The sequence below is a fragment of the Manis pentadactyla genome, chromosome 10, assembly GCF_030020395.1.
Source record: "Manis pentadactyla isolate mManPen7 chromosome 10, mManPen7.hap1, whole genome shotgun sequence".
Lineage (NCBI taxonomy): Eukaryota > Metazoa > Chordata > Mammalia > Pholidota > Manidae > Manis > Manis pentadactyla.
Window position 1 is genome coordinate 78,532,433 of NC_080028.1, and position 23,520 is coordinate 78,555,952.

The 23,520-nt window shown below is 46.5% G+C and overlaps 1 protein-coding gene across 6 annotated transcripts; it reads left to right on the plus strand.

The window, feature by feature from the left end:
* The first annotated feature begins 61 nt into the window (after window positions 1-61).
* On the plus strand, window positions 62-18,883 carry UBFD1 (ubiquitin family domain containing 1). 6 transcript variants are annotated; one of them, XM_057487038.1, is made up of 8 exons: window positions 63-269; window positions 447-776; window positions 1,681-1,889; window positions 4,408-4,473; window positions 4,641-4,746; window positions 6,017-6,087; window positions 8,565-8,647; window positions 18,034-18,883. In XM_057487038.1, the coding sequence occupies exons 1-7, from the start codon at window positions 245-247 to the stop codon at window positions 8,643-8,645; spliced, it is 888 nt and encodes a 295-aa protein (XP_057343021.1). In that variant the 5' UTR covers window positions 63-244; the 3' UTR covers window positions 8,646-8,647; window positions 18,034-18,883. The 6 variants fall into 6 exon arrangements, 5 of the variants coding, with proteins under 5 accessions (XP_036772852.2, XP_057343021.1, XP_057343020.1 ...); XM_057487037.1 differs by lacking the exon at window positions 18,034-18,883 and adding an exon at window positions 11,095-11,479 and having other exon boundaries at window positions 65-269; XR_008992146.1 differs by having other exon boundaries at window positions 67-269; window positions 6,017-6,067.
* The last annotated feature ends 4,637 nt before the right edge of the window (window positions 18,884-23,520 follow it).

The following is a 23,520-nucleotide window of genomic DNA, read 5'->3' on the forward strand; positions in this document are numbered from 1 at the left end:
TCAACCTCTAGGGGGCAGAGCCCATCGAACGGGCGATTTTCTGTACCCGCCCCCCTCGGCTCGCGAAAGCTAAAGCGTGGCAGGGGCCGGGCCGGGGAAGCGGAGGAGGCGGGTCTCCATAGAAACCTCCACCTGTTTCCGGCCAGGCTGTGCAAGATTAGGGGCTGCTGCGGGGGCCAATCTCAGCCAGCTAGCCTTTTCCCGGCGGCCTCTGCGGGAGTGGTGGGTGTTGTACACAATCATCATGGCGGCGGCCGGAGCCCCGGATGGTGAGTGTGGCTGGGGAGGCGGGCACCCGGGTTGGCCCAGGTGCAGCGGGTGCTGCGCGGGGATGCGGCTTGATTTGGTGGGGGAGTAGCCTGGCTTGGGAGCGGTGGTCCAGCAACGCCCAGAGTTCGAACCCAGGCCCAGCTCGCGGCGAGCGCCCACCCCTAACCCCCTTGCAGGCATGGAGGAACCTGGCATGGACACGGAGTCCGAGACGGTGGCGACCGAGGCGCCCGCGCGGCCCCTCAACTGCGTGGAGGCTGAAGCCTTGGCGGGGGCGGCGGTCGAGGACTCTTGTGCGGCGCGAGGCAGCCTGCAGCCGGCCCCTCGCCAGCTCCCTGGGGACCCCACGGCCCAGGCCTCGGTCAGCAACGGCGAGGATGCGGGTGGTGGCGCGGGCAGGGAGCTGGTGGACCTCAAGATCATCTGGAACAAGACTAAGCACGATGTGAAGTTCCCCTTGGACAGCACAGGCTCCGAACTAAAACAGAAAATTCACTCGATTACAGGTAATCGCCGTGGCGCTAATAGCAACAGCCAGCCTTCCCTTCCTAATGCTTACACTGTTAGGTACTGCGCTGGCTACCTTCCTTGCACCAGCCCCCACATTGCTCACAACAGCTCTCCACAGTGTGTGCTGGTATGTCCGTCATTCGGATTGGGAAAATGAGACCCAAGATCCTAGAGCTAGTAAGTGACTAAGCTGGGATTCAGGTCCAAGTCTTTTAGGCCCAAGCTTCTAAGTAAGTGCTGCCTGAACATCTATAATAAAAACCACCTGAAGCACTTGCTGAATTTACAGCTTGTATGCACTTTCCCCTGGAGATTTTGATTGAGTGGGTCTGGAATGTGGCCAAGAATTTATTTTTAGCAGATATTTTAGGTAGTTCTCATAAGGGAAGTTTGGGAAACACTGCTTTTGACTATCATGCTGGCGCCTTTACAGATCTCATATTACTTAATTTTATCTCATTTACAGCGCTTTACCAACTGAAATGATTTCTTTTTTAAACTTCCTTCATGTAGCCTGTAAGCTCCATAACAACAGGAACTTTGTTCTTACTAGTTTTTGTGTCCCTGAGGCCTGCGGACTGTCACTTAATATTGGAGTGATTGGAAGGTTGAGGAATGACTTGGAATGAGTGATGGCTAATGTATATTGTACAGTTACTGAAAATCAGGCACTGGGCTTAATGCTCTACGTTTGCCCTCTCTCTTAATTCTTAAAACAGGTCCATACAGAAGAAAGTACTGAATTGCAATTATTAAATTCTGGCAACAGGCTCAGAGAAGTTGTGAATTCCCTGAGCACCCAAAGGTGGTGGAGCAGTATTCACTTCTGGGTCTGTTGCTGAAGGGCTCTGGTTCAAGAATGTTTTTCGATCCTTTGACTGTCTGCTACCTTTTCCCAAGGTCTCCCTCCTGCCATGCAGAAAGTCATGTATAAGGGACTCGTCCCTGAGGATAAGACACTGAGAGAAATAAAAGTGACCAGTGGAGCGAAGATCATGGTGGTTGGCTCCACGATAAATGATGTTTTAGCAGTAAATACGCCCAAAGATGCTGCGCAGCAGGATGCAAAGGCCGAAGAGAACAAGAAGGAGCCTCTCTGCAGGCAGAAAGTGAGTCTGTCATGTGACTGTGAGTCCTGGGAGGTCTGAAGCTTTGTCCTCTGGAGCCTTGGCTCGTTATATTCGCCCTAGAATAAGCTCCTTTTTGGACAGGGCCCATGATGGAAATTTATGGCAGCAGTTGGGTGCGGCTGGCTGTTGAGTGGAGGTGACAACTACCTGAGATTTGCAACTTTGTCTCATCTGGCGGGTCAGTGTGTCTCAAGTCTACTTACTTTAGGATAAGGCCTTTGTAAAGACAGGCTTTAGACCAGGTATTGAAAGGAATCAGATGTGGGTTTTCCCTAATTTAGTGCTGGAGAAAAATGCTACCACTAGAATTAACTGCTCCCACTCCACATGCCCACCCATTTTGTACAAGTGCTTACGTTTGTTTTTGGTTTGTGGCGTCACCCAAGTCAACAAACCCAGTTCTGGAGAGGCATGGAAATCAGTAGCTTTTAGAGGTTCCCCTCTATAATGGAACATTTCAGAAAGCCAAATGAAGCTGACTAAGGAAGGTTACTACACTTGTCCTCCTGATCCATGAAATGGGGGCCTGATTTTTCACATTCTCTGTTGATCATTTTGGATGAAAGAGATCCAGCCTGGTGCTCCTTATAGCCATTAAAATTCTTTCTGTAAGTAGGAAAAGTGAGAGCATCTCAAGTGGTTGGAAGAACCATCTCTTGGGCTCTTACCATCCAGTGAACCTTGGTCCTTGTTATGTGGCCTCTTGGCTACTCTCAGGAGTGTCCCAGGAAAATAGGTCTTCTCAGCTTAACCGGTATCTGCAGTAGAAAAGACCAGCTTGAACCAGCATCGCTTTTAGTGACCATAGGCACTGAGGCATATGGCCAACAGTGTGAGAAAGACAAAATTTTGTGTTACAGGCCCATAATGTGTGCCTCCAAAACCCAGAGTCTGAAAAACCAAAAATTTTTAGAAACTTTGCAGTACCACCTGGCCAGAATTAGTGTGAATATTCATGGTGTGCTGTAGAAGCATTAATGTGTTTGGTGACAAGGTGCTGCTCCAGATTCCATGGAGGATATTATGTAATGTATTTTAGAACTATAAAGTCCCTAAAATTTGTGGACTTTATAAAGGGTTTCAAGTAAGGTTAACATCTAAAAGGTGTTTATTTGGACACTTTTACCCCCAGATATGGAGTTGGGATATCTTGTTACCAAATGAGTTAATTTCCATTTTTCTGTCTTACTCTGCCATGTATCTGAAGTCATCAAATATGAGCATGTCAGACGTGAGTGAGCCTTCCCACTGGTCACACCCTGGAGCATAACATGCCTTTTAAATATAGGTCTTGAGTTACTAATGGTAGCTTAAGAGGCTTAAAACTATACTCCACAATGCAGGGAAATTTTTTCAAAAAGGTGTTTGTGAGGTATGAGTCAAATTAAGGTAATCTGTGCTGCTCTGTTTCATTGGTGCCAGTTACAAGGTGTAACATGGCCTAATGAGAGGGACTGATTCTCCTGGCTTTTTATTAGGAATCTGAGGCTGGCATACAGGGTGACCCTTTGCTAGCAGCCTGGTAGTATTGAGAAACCAGAGGTTTTCTGCCATATCAGTGAGGGTTTGAGCTGGCTCATGGCTTCATTTTGATGCTGGTGCTTAATTTTGATGAATGTTTTATCCTCATTCACTACCCCTAGTTCTACTTTACTAAACAGTGACTGTATCTATAAAGCCACAGTGGAGAGGAAACGAGACTTGGGCATGTGGGTCAGTCAAGAGCTGTTGTAGAGGGCCATGAGCCTAGTGAGAACCTGTAATGAGCTGCCTCAAACTCCTGGGGAGGCAGTGGGGCTAGAGACTTCTTAATGTCAGGCTGTAGAGTAACCTGCCTTTCTCTTTGGAAATGTGGCTCTTCAGGCCTCTTTAGCAGGGGTTGAGGGTGGGGCAGTGGGGAGACTCCTGCAATAGGTCAAGTCTTCACTTTTTGAAGAAATGCTCCCTTCTAGGCAGTTAGGCTGATTACCAGCATCCTAATGGGTTTTCTTGGAAGTTAAAATTGACAGAAATGGCTGTCATTTTTGTACGTGCCAAGGAAACAACACTCTTTGTGGTTCTGTTTAGCTTAATGTTCATTCCTTTCAGTGGTGATTTTGTGTGGTGGGTGAGGGGAATACAGTGTATTTGAATCAGTAATCTGGAAATCATGGTTACTCTAGAACTTTGATGTCTAATATGTCAGCAACATAAAACTGATTAAAACTCAATAAAGTTAAGAATTTGATTCCTCAGTTAAACTAGCCACATTTCCAAGTGCTTAATAGCCACAGGTGGCTCGTGGCTACTGTTTTGGACAGATACAGAACAGTTCTATCCTTACAGACATTTCTGCTGAGCACAATGCTCTATAGTATCAAGGACCTGTAATGTGTAGAAATTGAAAGCTTCTGAGCCAAAACATTAAGGCCACCTTCCTCTTTTTTAGAAAGGTAGTAACACAACTAGAATGCAGTCAACTGTTTCATATAATTATCTCTTCTGACTTATGTTATAGCAACACAGAAAAGTGTTGGATAAAGGGAAACCTGAAGACGTGATGCCATCTGTTAAGGGTGCCCAGGTAAGCCAGCTCATTGGTGAGCATTCTGAGGGTGAACCAGGCCCACCTTCTGACTCGCTGGGGTGCCTGTGGCCATATCCTCACATCCCGTCAGTTGTCCTTTTTCTGTCTGTGTTTGTTTCTGATCCCTCCCTCTCTTACTATGCTCTTCACTCTTGTGCCTCCAGGAGCGCCTGCCAGCGGTACCCTTATCTGGCATGTACAATAAGTCGGGAGGAAAAGTGAGACTCACCTTTAAGCTAGAGCAAGACCAGCTGTGGATCGGCACTAAAGGTATGTCACTGCTCTTATCCTCTTCCTGCTCCTTGCCTCAGGCGCTCAGCAGCACTTGGGCTTGGGTGCCATGCTGCTCCTCATTCTCAAATCTCTCTCTTCACTGTGCTTTGCATGCTCCTGCCTTTTTTACACTCACCTTCTGTTTGGGCTCTGTTCCCTCTTTAATTTCAGTCTGATGTCAGGCCCACTCCACAAACAGTGGCTCTTTGGTTGCATGCAAAACCTGACGTCCCAGCTGTGTGACCTGAGGGCCAGGTCTGGTCCTCAGACAAGGATTTTATGGTTTTATACACAATCCATAAAAATCAGGAGATTTCACTTGGTATGGTTTTTTTTTCTTGGCTTCTCTTGAAAAAAATAAAAAGATTTGTGCCTTCTGGACCTGCATTTTTCACATGGTAGTGACCAATAGGGGCAGTTTCGGGTGGGTCGTGCTGCAGTCATCAGTGTCCCATTTGTTTTCCATGTAGCCAGCTTTGTTCTTCTGTCACCTGCCTGGCTCCGGTAGGTCAGGGTTTGCCCCTCACAAGGTGCAGTTTTCCTTGTACTAGGAACCTGCCCTTCCTTGCCCACCTGGCTGCCCCCTGCCTGCCCTGCGTGTGCGCTGTGGGTCAGGCTCTCTCTTGGCTGGGAAGTGTCTGCCTTTCTTCCCTCTTCTTCCCCCCAGTGGTTCAGTCTTGTCAGTCACCCTCCAGAATTATGTGTTTCTTTCTCTGCCACTGCTGTGCCAGTTAAGATTGCTAGCATCTTTAGACTTGGTGTGTTAAAGCAAGCTAACCTGTTTCACTGCCCCATCTGTGTTCTCCTCCATCCCACCTGTCTTCCATACTGTTTTTTCCTTACTGGTTCCTGTGCTCAAAAATATTCAGCTCTTTAAGGCCAAGTTCAAATGCCTAAATATAGTGACCAGTGTTCCCAACAATGGGGCCCCAGTTTAAAGTTTTGATCCAGCTCCTTACCCTGCTATACCCTACATATATCCCCTGTTATACCCCTACGTAAATCAGCAGTTTCACTCTCTGAACCTCCCACCATGCTTTGCACAGCTCCCTGTCTTTGCTTATGCTGTACCCTTACCTGGAATGCCTTCTCCCCATTCCTTGTTATTAATAAATTTCCAAGGTCCTACTTAAATGTCCTCTCCAGTGAAGCCTTCCCTGATACTTCCCGACCTTCCAGATGAATTGCTGTTGCTTCTGTTCCTAGAGCACTCCATTTATATCCCCAGAGCACTCATTACTCTCTGACTTGTCTGTCCCCCTGTTAGATTCCTGGAGGGAACCGAACATGCCTAATTCACCTGTTTCTGACCAGCACTGTAGGTATTCAGTGTTCGAGGTAAATGCTAAAGAGAAGTATAGGGGGTTCCCATCTCTGAGGTTAATTGGTTTCAGGGACAGGCCATTTAGTACAACTCTGCTTAAAATGGGACCAAAATTTTGTGGAAAATAATCGGGGCAGGGTGATGGGGAGGGCGATTTTTATCATTCAGTATGCAAACATAAGTTTTTATTTGTCATCCTCTCCTGGTTCTTAAAATGGACAAAGACTGAAATACCAAAAATGCTTGAGTTTTCTAACAATTTTTTGATAACTTGCTAGATTCTTCATTCCATATCTGATTCTAACTGCATGTTCAAAGCAAGTTGTACAAAATTAATTAAGTGCTTCCCCAGTTTTTCACGGGGCCTTTGACTCTTTAGTAGGTCAGAGCCTGTCACATCATTGTCAGTTTTCTTTACTTTTGAGCCACCCTGCCTCTGTCAGGTCCTCGCTTAACTAAGGTCTTTGCATGAGATTCTGCTTAGCCCTCCACTATTGCATTACCTTTGCTGAAATCCTGCCTCGTCCTAGACTTCTACTTTCACTTCTGGGCAGCCTAGTTGAAGGCAGTTGCTGAAGCTGATGCAGAAAGTCACGGGTGGTGGGAGGATGGGTGCAGGCAGTGAGTCTGGAATAAGTCTGTAACTTAAGTGCTTGATGGAGCCTCGTGAATATTTTTGTGATATGAAGTTGTGTGGAAGTATGTCATAACTGCAGGGACCAATGAGGACTTCCTGTGCCTGGGTTGGGGCTTATAGGAACAGCAGCCTTCCTGCTGTAGCATGAAGGAGAGCTCTAGAAGAATCTTGATGGATTTGGTCGTCCAGAGCTATTGAAAGCGTACTTACTCACCAGTCCGATGGAAGGGCATGGCCATGAACCACTTGTGTCTTCAAGGGTTTGTCAGGACTGAGTTTTCATTCCCACCCAGGCCATTGTGCAATGGACCTTAGTGAGGCCCAAGGGCCCTGTCCCCTGAGTGTCATCTGCACTGTCCCAGGAGGACAGCTGCTCTGGGAGTTGGCTTCCTCTCTGGAGGCGCGATGTTGTTGTGGAATGGCCCATCCCTGTGGCTAGTTGGCCTTTCTCAGCAGGGTGCTTTACTGAGGGATGCTCAGGGCTGCTGTTTGCGGCTTAAACACTTTCTCTGCAGCCTGTGTAGGTGGCAGCACTGACAGCCTCAGGCCCCACAGACCTAGAAGAACAAGCTCCAAGCAGGAAACGGGAGCGGGTCTGGCTGCCCCGGGGAACATGGCCTTGCTTGGTTGGGGGAATCCGGTCTGATCCATCTGACTACTGTCACTCAGGAATGTGGGCTCAGCATTTTTAAATCTTCTGAGTTTTCAGGAGAAGCCAGAAATCCATTTTTGTGTGAAATCTCTGGACATCTCATGATGGCTGGTGTTTTAAAAAGTTCTTTAGAATCTTTAAGCAGTTCCACACTGCTCAGCAGGTTCTGCCTGTGGGTCACTGTTGTAGAGCCAAGGAAAGTCAAAACCTGAATGAATTTCTCCACCCCCACTTATCAGAGACCAAGGCCCACTAATGGAAATAAAAGTTTCAGCTAGGCTAGTTCCCAGGTCTCTTAAATTCCTGGTCTTTGTTGTGAATTTACCTATTTTCAGATTCTACTTTTTCCATATTTTTCTTTCTGCAAAGACTATAAAATGGTTTTCTTTTTTTCCAACTTGGTTTAACTGCTTGCTAACTTCGCCCCATCCCCGAGGGATCTGTCACTTCTGGGTGGTGGTTTCCTGCTGCCCAGGCACCCCACACCTCTCCTGCCATCCCCTGTCCTGCTGTACTTGTCATCTCACTCCAGGCATCCCTTGCTGCTTCCTTTTTCTTACCTGCCATCCTTAAAGTTGCTGCAAAGTGTCTTCTGACCCCATGTGTTAAGTGGTATCTTGCGTGTTAATGCTGAGAGGTTATTAATGTTTTAAGAGAGCTGCTTCAAGCATGTTTATATGGAGAGGTGGGGCCCAGGGGAGGGAATGGGGGTGGGAGGGCAAGTGAGCAGGATCAGGGGATAGAAACTGATCTGAAACTCCCGGGCATCCCCTGTTCCCGTGCAAGCCACAGGGGCACGCTGTTGCCTCTGTTCTCAGTCCTCTTGACATTCCCATCCCATTGGCCAATGCTGGGCTTGGGCAATAAGGGTGCTTTGAAGTTTCTTGAGGATTTGTTAATTGTCAGACCTTTAGAAGTTTCTCGAGGATTTATTAATTGTCAGACCAGAAAAGATAAAACATCTTCTCTCAGATACCTTTACCATTGCCAAGTCCTGTTCCCCACTCAGTCCTAATAAGTTGCCAACACCTAAGTTGGGCTCTGGGTGCATTGATCAGAAGAGCCTGTCCATTGTCCCTAGCTGGCATGGGTGACTTGACATTATAGTAGATCCCAAAGCCACCAGCCCTGACAAGGGACTGCTGAGTCACAAGTAGAGCAGGAGGGCCTTTGAATAATCACTGTCATCCCTCTCAATTTAGAGCGGACTGAGAAATTGCCCATGGGCTCCATTAAAAATGTGGTCAGTGAACCGATTGAAGGACACGAAGACTACCACATGATGGTGAGTACCCCGGTGCGGTTCAGCCCCTAGCTGCTCCTTCTTCTGCTCCTGCTCACCTGTCTGAGAGCTGAGCTTTTTTGACTGAAGAGAAAACTGTTCGAAAGATGCACGGTTTTAAGATCCTCGCATTTTTATCTGTTTAGAACTTAATCTATGACCTAAATCCTAGTTCTTTTTGCAGCCTCCCTCCCCAGCAGTTTAAAGGGATGTTTTATATCTTTGCCTCCCTCTTATTTGTAATATTTTTGTTTTTAGACCAGGAAAATAAACACAAAGAGGAGGAGGAATGGTTTGTTTTCATTTCAACTTTTGCATATAAAACAAAATCTCCCACTACCCTTGGCATTTGCAATAATACCACGTAGTCCCCTCTGTCATGGTGTTGCTCCTACTAGGCTGCAGCCATCAAATCGCCAAGGACACCATGGGGAGGGTGGACATCCTGTGTTGAGGTCTACTCTGCAGAGAGCAGGCTGTACTTTGCCGAGACAGGATGTTTGGAGGCTTTCCCCAGGTCTGTGCAGAACAAAGCCAAGAATCAGTAATGAGATTAATTGAGCCCCATAGGCAAACCCCTTCTGTTTTCCCAGCACTGTTGGGAGGGGCCACTTCAGAAATGAAGTTTGGCTGCCTGAACTGTGAAGGTGCTGTGATAGGGTCTTGACTTGAGCAGTCATAGGGTGGAGTGGGCTGCATGCCATTCTCCATTCCAGGAGGCAGCATTTTCAGCATCCAGCTAACAGTGATAAAGCTGTGTCAGCCCTTTCTCAGGGAGAAGGAACAGCAAGTGGTTGGTGTTAAAAAGTCCAGGGCAGAAGGAGATGTTAGAAGATCCCGAGAGAAATGAGGATCTGGCAGTATAACAGTTCTCTCTGGGCAGGTGGCAGATCTCCTGGCTATAGGAGAAGTCAGTTGTGTCCCCTCTCCCGCCCTGTCCGTGCGTCTCTGCTCTGAGGTGCTGATGCAAGGCCTTGGTTGGGATTGCCATCCCTGGGGTGCAGAGCTCCTAGGATGCCCCGTGGGAGTGACAGTGTTGTCACTGGGGCTTCCTGTTGGGCCCTCTGGCAGCCCGTCCAGCTTTGGCTATCTGTAGTCTCTCAAGATTGCTGGTGGATTTGTTTCACCAATTATTTTATTTTCTGTTTTAAAAGTTGGTTTTAATATTTCCAGCTGGGCCTCTTTGCTCCCTTCTGAAACATTGATCTTAGCAGTGTGGCCCTATAGGGTTTTTTACCCTAGCTTCCAAGCAGCCTGGTAAGAGAGATTTCAGATGAGTGGCCCGTTTTGGACATCATTTAAGGAACAGGTTTGGATCGAGTCTAAATGCTCATTTCTCTCTGGATGCATTTCTGATGGAGGGCGGTTCTAATAGCCCCTCTCTTATCCGGACACCTAGCACCTTTACCTTTGTCTTACTGGAAGTATTTATGTCCCTCTTTGCAGGTGCCATCTCACTGGTTAGATTACCGTATTTCTGTTCACATTAGAAGAGGGTGGCTGTGCTTTTTCACTGGTAGATAAATGTTAAGCAGTACAGAACAGAATACAATAACAAGCCCATCTATCTATCCATCACCAAGAAATGACTATTGTAAATATCCTGTAACTTGCTTTAAGTCTTTTTTTTTTAAATAAAAGAAAACTTACCAACAGTGAATAAGTCCCCATTGTCTTCCCCTGCCTCATTACCAGTGTAATGATTTACCATGTGGATCCTTCCTGTCCACCTGTGCTTTTATTTTCATATATATCCATGAACAAGATACACTATTGTTTTGTGTTTTTTCCATTTCCATAAATGGTATCATGGTATGTATTATTCTGCAGCTTGCTTTTTTTGGTTTGCCATTATAATCCATCTGTATTAACTATAGATCCAGTTCATACCTCTGAAAAGTAATCCATTGTTCATCAGAGTAAGCCATGTCACTTTTAATTTTGTGTTCCCTTACTGATGGATGTATAGGTTTGCACGTTTTTATCATTTCTGACAGCTGCTTTGAGCATTCATATCTGTTTTCTGGTACGTGTGTGATGGTTTTTCTAGGGCAATGGTTCTCAAACTGGTCTCTGGGTTAGCAGCATTACCGTACCTGGGAACTTGTCAGGCAGGAAGGCTGTCAGTCCCTCTCCCTCCAAGCCTCCCAATCAGAAACTTTAAGGGGTGGGCCCACCAATCTGTTCTAACAAGCCCTCCAGATGGTTCTGATGCACCCTCGGGTTTGGGAACCACTGCCTTGGGGTTGGCTGTGCATAACTCTCCCCTTTTTCCTCCTCTTCCTTTTTTTTTTTTTTTTTGGACAGAATGTACCCCATGTACACAGTTTCCTTCACCCTTCCCTTCTGATTAATTGACTTCATGTCTCAGCCCTCCTTGGGGGTGTTTTGCTGCCTGCTCAGTTTCCCGACCTCTGAAGTACCACTTGGTTTTCGTTTTTCCCTTCCAGGCATTTCAGTTGGGCCCCACGGAAGCCTCTTACTACTGGGTGTATTGGGTTCCAACTCAATATGTGGATGCAATCAAAGACACTGTGCTGGGGAAATGGCAGTATTTTTGAAAGCACTTTCACCTCTGGCCCAGGAAACTGACCCAAAGTGAAGGACATTTGCTGGGAGAGGCCTGCAGCAGCCCTGGATTTCAGAGTTCTGGAACTTTGTTGAAAAAAAAAAATCTATATCCAATCTAAGGCGATGTGGTGACTGAAGCCAGAGGTGATGTACTTTCACCATTAGCTTAATTTTAACTTAAAATCACTAGTTCCCTTTCTTGCAGTCAGCTTCATACCATTTTTGAAGTCCATACGGTGGAAATCAATAAATCTGAATTCTGAACATGTTGTGTGGAATACTCTTAAGTGTGTTTGAGAGTAGCTCTGCCAATTTTGTTTAGAAAGGAATGATCAAAAGCTTTCTGGTTTCTTCTTTTTTTCTTTTTGAGTGATTTCAACAAATATTTTCATAAATTTTTGGTTGTGGACATTTGGACTGCGTTGTGATGGATTGGGGTAAATTTTTTTTTTCATATAAAATTGTATGCAAAATGGGGGGGGTTAGTAAGCCATACTTTTCTGTCCATTGGTTTAGATTTAATTCTTTCCCTGTTTTATTTTCTCACTTCCTAGATTTGAGTTTTTGTTTTAAAAACCCAAAGATGTCAGTTCCGCTCTTTGTACCTCATCAATGCGTCCGTTCCTGGCCTCCCTCCCACGGTGCTGCTGCTCATGAACGTGCAGTGAGAGAGGGAGAGCTGGTGGCCTAGGGCAGGGAGTTCTCACACTTGCTGTGGTGTTTGCTAGGCAGCAGAGTATTTCACAGTGGCTCCTGTCTAAACGTCTTGCCCTTTGGCTCCTGATCTCTGCGGCATTCCACTGCCAGGGGGCTGGTGGCCTGCAGTTGTCACTGATCTGGCTTTGAGGCCCAGCCTGGCATGGGTGTGCCTGAGCTGAGCTGCTGAAAAGCCACAGCTCCCAGGCTGACAAAGGCCTCTTGGAGGAAGAGCCAGGAGAAGACGGTTTATACAGCCATTTAGCCACAGACCCAAGTCCTTCTTTCTTTAGAAGTTTCAAGAACTTCTTAAGAAGTCTAATGATTATTTCAGTTACGCTTCTCCATTTGGTCCTTCTGCTCATGTATTATGTTCAAGTGTCCTTCATCCCAAGTTTAGAGATGCTGCCTTTCTTCAGAAGACATTTGACCTAATGGGTTGGCTGATGTAGTTAAACATCGAAAATGGGATTGCTGTTGTGATTAGCTCACTCTCTTCTGGTTTTCACCCTCCTGCTCATTGTACCCATGAACTTCTTTTGTCCCTTATGGCTTTGATTGACTCTGAACTGAGGGACCATCTCTTGGTGAATGGTCCTCTCATGCTGTTTGCTGTTTCTCTGCTGCTGTCTGTGCAATCCTGCTTTCACTGGCTGCAGGCTCTCAAAGTAAGGTTTGGCGAGAGATTTTCCAAACTTCACATTTTGGATTCTAGGCTGTTACCCCTCATCCTGTGAAATGTATTAGCATGTGTTCGCCTAAGGTGACTATTCTTTGTGAGCCAGTTAATGACGATATTCTATGCCCTTCCCTTCTAAGCTGTAGTTCAGGAATCCAGCCCATATAGCCAGACTCATGCTTTTCATGGTGTAGTCAATGCCAAGTTAAGCATCTAGGCAGGAAAATCTAATCTTGCTTGCTTTGGGGGCATATGTGAAGTGAAGCACCCAAGAAACTGTGTGTATTCATCATCCCTTGACGAAGGAGCAGTAGCCACAGCTTTTCTGTCCTTGTTGGCCTGCGGTTCCCAGAGAGACCACCTCTGTGCTCCTTGCTGCCCCTCTCTGCAGCTGGCAGGTCTCCAGGGGAAACGATCAGGTAGGAAGCAGAGCGCAATCTCAATTTGAACACTGCCCTTTGTGTTGGCCAATGTCCCTGTCCTGGAGACTTGTCCTGACTATGGCACACCCACTTTTGTTCTTGAAGTAGGTGTCTGTCTCCAGACTGGCCTCGCAGTGCTGCACAGGGAGGCCCTTCCCACGAGGTCTCCTTGTCTGCCCTGTTTGCGTGGCTGTCTGCTCCACCTGAACCCCTTCCCTCCCAGTGAGAGCTTGCGCTCCATTGTCTCCCTGCTCCCCAAGGGCCACACTGCTTCTCTCTTAGGCTGGTGTCATTTCAAGACAGGACCAAAGCCTGTGTGAGCCTTTTTATTTTAAGTAAAATGGTGCTTTTTTCCTTACTTCAAGATACTATATATTAATAATGTAAATGACATCTTTTCGTACAAGCTGTTTAAGTATTGCTTTACAGAGCTCGCTAAATCTGCTAGCACAATCGAGAGCTCTGGCTGCTGGCCCTGTCTGCATGGAGACCTTGCTGGGAGCCTTCGGGAGAACAAAGGTGGACAGTGCCAGAAGCCACTGGCAGAAGTGTTTGCTTACATCCTTGTCTGGGTCACAGTAGTATTCACTATTTTGTTGAGCAGTCTTTTCCTAATTCTCTTACGGTCTAGAATGTACTGATGATATCTGTGTTGTTAGCAAACTGAAACACGCTTCCCCTTTAGGAAAGCATTTAGTGTTAATTTTTTCCTCAGAATAATTTCTGTACAGGTCCTTCCCTGTTGGAGGAGCCTGGTTCTTTCCCTGGGGTCATGACCTTCCCTCACTGTGGCAAGGAAGAGCAGGTTCCCAGAGGGGCTCCAGCGTGCAGGGGATAGGCAGGGGGCTCGCCTTCTTTTGTACCAGAAGCCTGTCTGAACCTCCTGCTGGGCTGCTTTCTCTTCTAGAACTTGCACTGGTGGGCTGCCTGCCTGTCTTTGCTTGCAGACAGCATGCCTTTCTTTCCCTCCCTGAGGCGACTTGGCAGATTGATGACCAGGTCATCCCTGCTGAGCCCCAGTCCCTCTCAGCCCTGTTTCAGTCAGTCTGGTCAAAGAACTTGACTCACGAGTTGCTCGAACTCTTCGGTATTAAGTTAATTGAAGATGGACCTTCTGCAAGTAGTGTTAGCTCTTTTTAAATGTGGTTGAACTGAGCTAAGGATGCACTTTCCTATGATCCTGTGGACACAGGAGGGGCCGGAGAGGCCTGAGTAGGCTCCTCAGTTGCTGCTTTACCTTACCAGGGCCAAAGAGACTGACTCTGCCACATTGCCACATCTCTGAAAAGTTGCCATATTTCAGCCAGAATGGACTTGCTTTCCCCTTGTACTTGAACCATATGCCTGGAGGAGCTGTCCTGGGCTCTTGCACTTGGCCCACCCTGTCTTGACCAGGGGCAGATGAGGGGACGGGGTAGACCGGGCATGCCGAGGGCCATGCAAGGCAGGCTTGCTTTCCACCCCATCTTCTGAGGGAGAGCGCTTTCTCTCCTTGCCTCTGTTCATGCCTGTTGTCTTGGAAAAGGATGGTCCCTTTGTCTTAAGGCTTGTCATAAAGTCATCTCCAGTTAAGATTGGCCCATTTCCTTCTTAACAGGGCATGCTGGCCTTTCTGAAGCTGCAGGTAGTCAGGAGCCCTACAATGTACAGAATATCTGGTACATACACCTGCCAGGCTGGGTGGTTCTACTGCTTTCTAAATGTCTAAGAACCTCTTTCTTTGCTCTCTTAGAGAGTTCCACAGAATTATTTGACAATATACGTAAGTACCATGTTTCCTTGTGGTGTACACTCTGTTCTGGGTTTTGTTTTTCAGTCAAATGCCTGTTTGGGAGGAGATGAACGTATTTAGTCTATTAGATTTGTGCTGCTGGATTTTTTTTTTTTTTTAGTGTAATCTTGACTAGCTGTCTTATTGTTTATTCTGTAAGATTAGTCTTTCAATTAAAGTTTGATAATTAATTGTGTCTCTCTTTCATTCCAATTTTTCATGCGCCTGACCCATACTGGGGATTAACCATATTTGGAACTAGGCCCAGAGCTGGTCTTTTTGCCAGCTGTGGTCTACCATTTTTGTCTTTTAAGTATGCCCAGCTTTGTGCCTGCTGCAAACAGCTGGTGAAGCAGTCGCACCATATTCACTCCATATTAGACAAAGCAGCCAACTTGGCTGTTAGCACGCTTCTGTTAGGGCAGCCTCCTTGCCTGCTCTGGCCCTGGTGTTGGAGGGGAAGCTCCCTCATTCTTATGCCTCCTGACTAGTGCCTTGGGGACTTCACCCAGCCATTTAGCCTTTGAAAACAAGTTTAGTAAAACACTGAGACGAAGTTAACAGCTCTCACCACAAGTTGCAAAAACCCAGTATGGAGGAAGAAGATCCTTTATCACAAATGGAAAAAAAAACCAGAAACCTTGGTGTGAAGAGTGATTATAGTTAGAAAACTGGTTTTGACCCAGCACACCCATTGGACCCTCTCTCCTCTTCCCTCTACTTTGTACATGTTCCTGAAGGTTCTGGTCTCCGTGCCCCCTCCTGGCTCTTCTTTCTGTTTTCTCTATGTCTCATAATCCTGAAGCCACGATGTTAGATTCTTAAGGCTCTGGCTGTTACGTGGAAGTGTGGGGTGGGGTGGGGTGGGGCTAAGCCTCATGCTGTACATTGGCTGTTGCCCACTTAGGGAATCTTCTGTCTGCACAGGGAGGACTTTAGGGATTTTTATTCCAGTTCTGAATAGTTGTGTCAGTCACCTTAAAACTAATAGGATTGCCTCTCCTCAGGTGGATAATGAGTAACTCTAGGCTGAGTATCTCACCATACCTTCTGGGGAGATGTCCGGCATTTTCTCAACTCACAGTAACTCACCAGGTGTCCCACAAACCACACAGATGTTAGGGCAACAAGCAATGAGTTCTTCCTGCTTTTGCACAGGAGGTGGTCTGCATAGCCCATCTGTATGTAGGAAGTTCAGGTGCTTCCTACCTGGGAGCCCTCAGCCTACACCTCATGGGTGCACTCAGCCAGATTAACCCCCTCTGGCTTCTAGTTTATCAAGGCTGTTTCATTCTGAAGCCTTGTTAGCCAATCTTACTCTCCTGAAAACTTTCCTACCGTTCACCCATTTTATAACTCCTGATTTTCAAGCTTCTTGCTTCCGTTTTAACCTCTCCCCCTAATTTTAATCCCTTGCTGTTACTTCCTTTTTTGTTTTGGAAATTTTCAAGCCTATAGGAGGTTGAAATATGCTCTAGTGACCACTAAAACTTTTCATCCAGGTTCACCAGCTGTTAAAATATTAAGCACATTTGCTTTCTCTGCTCTAGACACACATGCACTTTATTTTGCTGAAACATTTGACACGCAGACATCATAACATGTCATCTGTGGATAACTGAGCACCCATCTCTTAATGATGATGTACCTTGACACAATGCCATCCCACCTAAGAAAATTAATACCCAGTAATGTCTAATACAGATCAAAATATCTTCTGGAGCTATTTCTTTCCAATCCATAATCTAGGAAATCCTATTCCAAGTCTTTAAAAAATATGTTTCTTAAATAGCCTTTTAACTTTTCTGTTGTTACATTGGCTTTTCTCTCTCACCTTAAAAAAGAACTAATTTTCCCCCAGGTGTTTTTTTAATCTTAACTTTGACCCCTGATCTCTTCCCTTCTCATGATGAGTCTTGTCCTCTACGTTGTGGGTTCACCTCTGTCTGCCCATCACTCTGGCCCTCACGTGCAAGTCTAAGACTGAGACACCAGGGCTCTGTGACTCAGGACTCTGGGTTCTTGGTGACAAACCCAGGTCACATGACTTAGGCAAAGGGATTTGGCTTGTGTAACTGGGAAACCTGGAGTCTCAGACCTAGGCCAGTGCGGGTGCTCGAGTTGGGTCTTCAGGTGTCCGCCCCTCTCTCCCCCAACTCTGCTTTGCTAGATCAGGCTTTTATTGGCCTTAACCTCTGCCCTCCACAAACAAACACACCTTAATATTTAAGACATGTGCTAGTTTACTTGCACTCATTGTGAGGTGGGGCCTTTCAGCTAAATAGTCCGGACTGTGGAAAACAGAGCAGCTTTGGCAGGCCTTTTGCTCTGTGCTAGGTAAATGCTACGTGGAAAAGACCTAGCGTAGGGTTTCAGCAGTGGGGGAAGAACAGGTACTCTCTCAGTGCTCAATCCATGAGGGACTCGCTCCAAACACCACCGTCAAGTCCTGTGATATCAGCTCCCTCAGAGTCTAACCATGCATCAGGCAGTGGGGCAGATTGTGTTGTCAACACTACCACGTTCCTCATCACCTCCGCTTTACCCACTAGAGGAACCTTAGGCTCAGAGAAGCTGTGACTTAGCCAAGGTCATATGCCTGTCAACAACTGAGGCTATGATTCGGAACCCAGATTGGCCTGATGCTGAGGTCTGTTTTCTTAGAAAACTTACTGTTGCGAACTTAGGAAAGAACTCGGCTTTTTTTTTTTGCTTTTGTATTTTTCTTTTCTTTCACTGATTAAGCTATATTTCTTAAGAGCAACTTGTGTTTGTGAGTTGCTTTTTTAAATTTTGAGCCTTGACATCTGTCAGTTAACTGGCTACCATTTAAAACATTAAAGTAGTAACACGTACTTGATTTTTTAAAATTTCAAGTGACAAGTCAGTCTCTCAGTTGTCCTAGTTTCTTAAGTCTGATTCATCCCTGAAGGAAGTAGAATTAGAAGTAGAACTTAAAGTTAGGTTTAGACTTATAAGGGTCCATCCCTGAAGCAGACCAGTCATTCCCACGTAACTCCCTTATGGGATGGGGCATAGGATTCCTCAATGGGAATTTAGCAGGAAGGAACTAACACAGGGAAGCACCTTCCAGACACGCAGACTCCAGCCCCAGGGCTCCAATTCAGCTTTTTTCTTGAGGTCTTGCTCACTATCTGTCACCTTCATGGGTATCCCATAAACAAATCCAGCATGTCCCAAACTGAAATACTATCCCCCTTCGATCTGACCCTCTGTTTTCCTGTTGCAGGCAGCACCAGTAACCTAAGCCATCAACAGTGACTCCCTTCTTCATCTGACCAAGTGCTGCTATTTTTTTTCCCAGAATGTCTTTCCAATCCATCTCTTTTTGTCCCAACTGCCAGATCTGCATTTTTCTCATGGGCTCTTCCAGTAATCACCATGCTCATATCCTTTGGTTCACCCTTTGCATAGCCACCCCTGACTGAGTTTAAGAATGCCTCTCCCCAACAGAAAGCCCTGTCAGTACCCACTGCAGGTTCCTTAACCAGACTATGAAGGGCCCTCCTTTGTGACCTGATCCCAGCCACATCATTAACCACGGGCAGCCCCGCCTAGGAACTCAGGCTCTAGCAACATCTCAGACTGAATGATGTCCCACCTCCTGCCCTGTACACGAGGTGCTTCCTGCCTGGAATCCAGATCTCCTGCCCTTTCTGCCTGGCTAACCCCGGCAGAGCTTGAGAAACCGCTCCGGCGTCGCTGCCCTTGAACACCTTTGCCAGGCATCAGCTCTGCAGCTTCTGAACGGCTTCATTTCCACATGCTGCTGAAGACTTTTGTTTTTCATTTATTACACAATACATGGTCTTTATAATTTAGAATACACTTGATTAGCAAAAGACAATGTATTCCTGCCATATCAAAGTAATCATTAACATCGTGGTATGTGTTTTATAGAAATGGAATCTGCTGTTTATAATGTATTTTTTTAAATGTTATTTGATTTTTACCACAACTGAAATTTTTAAAAAATGTATTCATTTACCCACTGCCAAGCACAAATCTAGTGCAGTTGCTGAAATGGTTCTTGGTATTTTTTTCCTCCTTTTTTTTTTTCTATTAAACGGTTGATTGCACCAGTTGATTTTTTTCCCTGAAATTAACTGAACAAATAAAAATAGCCGATGATCACATATCATTATTTAATGAAGATGCCTAATACAGTTTAATGTTAATAATAACAACTCATACTCCTCCCATGTGGAAATGTAATTATAATGAAAATTTTTTTGGAAAAATGTAAAAATTACATAACATGAAATTATTTCAACGAGGCATTCAGTGGCATACAGTACATTACCCAGCTCTATCTAGTTCCAAGAGATTTCCATCACTCTGAAATAAACCTCATATTCATTAAGCCATTGCTCCTCATTCCCTCTCCCCCTTAGACTTAGACCTTCCCCCAACAAACAGCAGGCTATTTTCTGTCTCTGTGTATTTATCTATTCTTGGCATTTCATATAAATGGAATCATACAACATATGACCATTTGTTTCTGGCTTCTTTCACTTAGCATAACATTTTGGAGGTTTATCCACACTGTAGCATGTATTGGTACATCATTCCTTTTGATGGCCAAATAATATTCCGTTGTATGGATCTCTGCATTTTGTTTATCCATTCATCAATTGATGGACATTCATGTTGTTTCCACTGTTTGGTTATTATGAATAATGCCACTAGGAACATTTGTGTACAAGTTTTTGTGTGTACATATTTAAACTTATCTTGGGTATATACCTAGGAGTAAAATTGCTGGGCCATATGGTAACTCTATGTTTCACATTTTGAGGAACTGCCAAACCATTTTCCAAAGTGGCTGGACCATTTTAATTTCCCACTAGTGATGTATGAGAGTTCCAACTTCTTCACATCCTTGTCAACACTTACTAGTGTCTGCGTTTTATTTTAGCCCTGCTGGTAGGTGTGAAGTGGTATCTCACTGAGGCTTTGATATGCATTTCCCTAATGACTAGTGATGCTGAGCATTTTTTCATGTGCTTATTGGACATTTATGGATGTTCTCTGGAAAATGTCTATTCAGATCCTTTGCCTATTTTTTCACTGGGTTGGCTTTTAATTGTTGAGTTGTAAGAGTTCCTTATGTATTTTGGGTACTAGATCTTTATCAGATACATGATTTGCAAACATCTTCCCACATTTGATGGGTTTCCTTTGATACAAAAATTTTAAATTTTGATGAAGTTCAGTTTATCTATTTTTCCCCTCTTGGTTGCTTGTGCTTTAGGTTCATATATTAGTGGCTGATTCCAGGGCTGCAGCAGGGAAAACACAAGATGAGCTTGGAGCATGTTGTAGGAATACGGAAGTGCTTAAAATACAGAAGGGTAGAGGCATGTCAGAGCAAAAGGGGAGCCAACTGAAAGTGCTTGCGGTGATCAGGGTAGAAGAACTCGAACAACAAAGTAAAGAGAGAGAGTACTGTATAACAACACAAAGTATAAAATAAATACCTGTGAGTCCATATTGATATAAAGAAATAACTGGGAAATAAGTTAATGAGGGAGAAGAGACTACTCTTCTTTACAGAAGAATTTCAGTGAATAAAGGGAGAGAGTGAAGGAATTAGAAAATCCCTATTCAAATTTCACAGTAATAATTGCCACAGGCAAGATCCAAGGATGGATGCAAAGATCAGTGGGGAAAGTTTAACGAAAAACCGGATATTTGCACAATACCAGGGTATCTCCTCCAAAATAGCTGTGAATTACAAAGGGAAAAGGAGTAACTCCCTGTGGAGAACCCTGGTGTACATCAAATCACCCTAATCAAGCGATCAGGGTGACCATCACCCATAAAAGGACATAACGAGATCAGGTGCCTCCTGACATTGGTGCAGAAGGGACAGCACCTCTGTGCTCAATCTAATCACGAGAAAACACCAGACCAACCCAAACTAAGAGGCATTGGACAAAATAACTCTTCAGTGCTCTTCAAATGTGTCAGGGTTATGAAAGATCAGGAAAGTCTGAGAAACTGTGGCAGATCAGAGATTAAGGAGACATGACGTGCCTGATAAATGCACATGGGATCGTTGACAGGATTCTGGAACAGAAAGAGGGCATTAGAGGAAAACTGGTGCAACCCGAATAAAGTCTTTCCTGCAGTCAATAGTCTGCCAATGTCAATGTTCTAGTTTGCAGCATCCTGCAGGTGGGCAAGGTGGGTATGAGAGGGGAAGCTGGGGAAGGGCACATTGGGAATCCTACTATTCTTGCAGTTCTTCTCTAAGTCTGAAATTATCTCAAAATTTACAGGTTCGAAAAGAAAAGTCAGCACAGGCCTGGTCTAGAGCTCCCAGCCCCCTGCTCCATACCCCTGACAAGGCTGGGCCCAGGGGCTGCTGCTCCTGCAGCTTCAACACAGGGATGCCTGTGGCTGTGCTGAGTTTGAGTTTTGGGGCTCCTTTGCCCTGTGTGAGCAATCTGCCAGCCCCTAAACTGGATGGCCAAGGGGCCCACCAACTAGGGGTGGGGATAGGGCCCTCAGGGACCTGCAGATAGAGAAGGAGCAACTCCCCCCTAGGCTGGGCCAGTGGAAGAAACAACCGAGTGGAGCCTTTAACCGAGGTCTCCTTCAGGGTCTCATTGAGACCCGCCAGAGCATGAGATTGGTTTTATTTTCTCCACAGATGAGGAAACTGAGGCTCAGTAAGAGGAGTAATGGGGCAGCCCACATACCTGGAGGGTGGTGGGCTGGGCTGCACCCCAGGAACACACTTTCTGGGTGGTCCCTCCATCACAGAGCAGAAACCATCGTGGTGTTCGCTAAGTCTTGAGAGGAAAGAATCTTATCTGCAGTAGCTCTTTGAATTTCAATATGCTGGGCTGGTAAGTTGTGGAAGGACAAAAGACATTTATATGAGGCAGCAGATGCCCAGAGAATAGGTGCTGTTTGCACCTATCTCAGATCTGTCTTGTGATGGACACTGTGTTGATTGCTCTCCATCCCTCCCCACCCCTCAGACCCACTCTGCACACCCCTGCATCCTGGCTGTGCCCCGAGGGCTGGTCTGTATGCCCCCTGGTCCTCCAGCAGGCTCCTTGGCCTTGACTTCGGGTTGGGTTCAGCCAATGGGGGGGCTGCAGGAGCAAGGTGGGGCTGTTTACTCCAGTTCCTTCTCTGCTGGACCACTCCACCTGCTGGGGCCCTCTCACCACTGCTGCTTCTGCCTGGTTCTATCGTTTTGCCCCTTTGGGGTAGCAGTGGCTTCCCAGAGTCCCCTGTGCATTCCCTTAACCCTGTCCACACCAGTGCACACAGCCCTTTCCTAAACTCTTGCTCGCCCCTGGGTGGCCCCACTGCTTCCTCCAGGCCTCTGCTGATACAGCACCTGAGAAAGGGTACAAAGCTCCCAGACACATTCAGCTTGTAACCTCCATTACCTTGTTCAGTCTCCCAGGGAGGCAACCTTCAACTGCAAAGCCTATAAAATGACCACGAAGCTTGCAGAACGTTGACTGTTCATTTGATCTACAGAAAGCTTGCCGCAGGAGATAGCTTCAGCTCCCCGAAGTGCTAAGTGTTCTCACCAGACTCATCAAACTTGTGTGAGCTGGTCTGTCACTACTTTGTGCATTGGGGAAATCCATTTTCTCCTGTGGGCCCACTCACACCTCTTAACAGATCCAGACACAAATGCCTCTCCCGGCCCACCCCACCGCTGCCCCATCTCTGATTTTCTACCTGTTCCCACTGAATGCCCTCTGCGTGGGCAATGCAGCTCAGCTCTGGACTTTGATGAGTAAGGAATTAGCTGACACCCACGTGAAACGGGATTGAGACCAACTCCTGGCACCGAGATGCCTGCATCTGGGAGCCCAGGATGCCCACAGAAAGAAGCAGAGAACTGCAGGAGTCCTGGACCTCAGTCACAAGCTTTATTGTCTCGAGCACAGACTCTCCACACTTCAACAATTCCACTTTGGGGAGAGGAAGGGCCCAGGAGGACTTGGGGAGGAGATGTGGCTGAGCCCACAAGGGGCAGGCAGATCTGCTCACGAGGATAGAGCTTCTCTGCCACCGGCCATCTGCAAGCTCACCCTGGGGCTCAGTCGCTCCTGATGTGGGCCTTTGGCTATTAGTAGATGAATCAGCGCCTCCTGTGGGTGGGCAAGATGCCTGATTTTGCCTGAAAGAGTAGTATTTGACTCTGCTTTAGGGCTCTAAAGTATCGCTTGTAGACTGCTGTTAATAAAACCACCTGCGAGAGCTACCGAAAGCCACTGGGGAGAGGGGAGGGGGCCGGTGAGGCTAACTGGCTGCCCCCAGGGCAGACTGCATGCTGGTCCTGGTGTATGTCAGAGCCCCACAATGGGGCATCAGGCTGCCCCCTTCATCCCTGGCAGGGGAGGCTCCAAGTGGAGGCCAGCCCTCTGCAGGGGTGCTGGGCACAGGTCAGTAACCTTTCAGCCCTCCAGCTCTAGAGGTGGGGGCTGCTGGGCCAGTGCTGGCTTTCCTGCCACACACAGGCCTGGAGTAACTCAGGAGCACTTGAGAGGAAGGAGGAGAGGCAGTTTGATTTTTCTTGCTGCCAACAACCCTTGGGAGCTTTTCCTGGCTACAGGAGATGGGGCTTAAAAAGCTCTGGGCAGATACCTGATGAGACCAAAAGGGGCCTGTTGGCACATGTGCGTTCTGACGAGTGTGCGCAGTACACACATTCCTCAACACTCACCCACGTGTACCT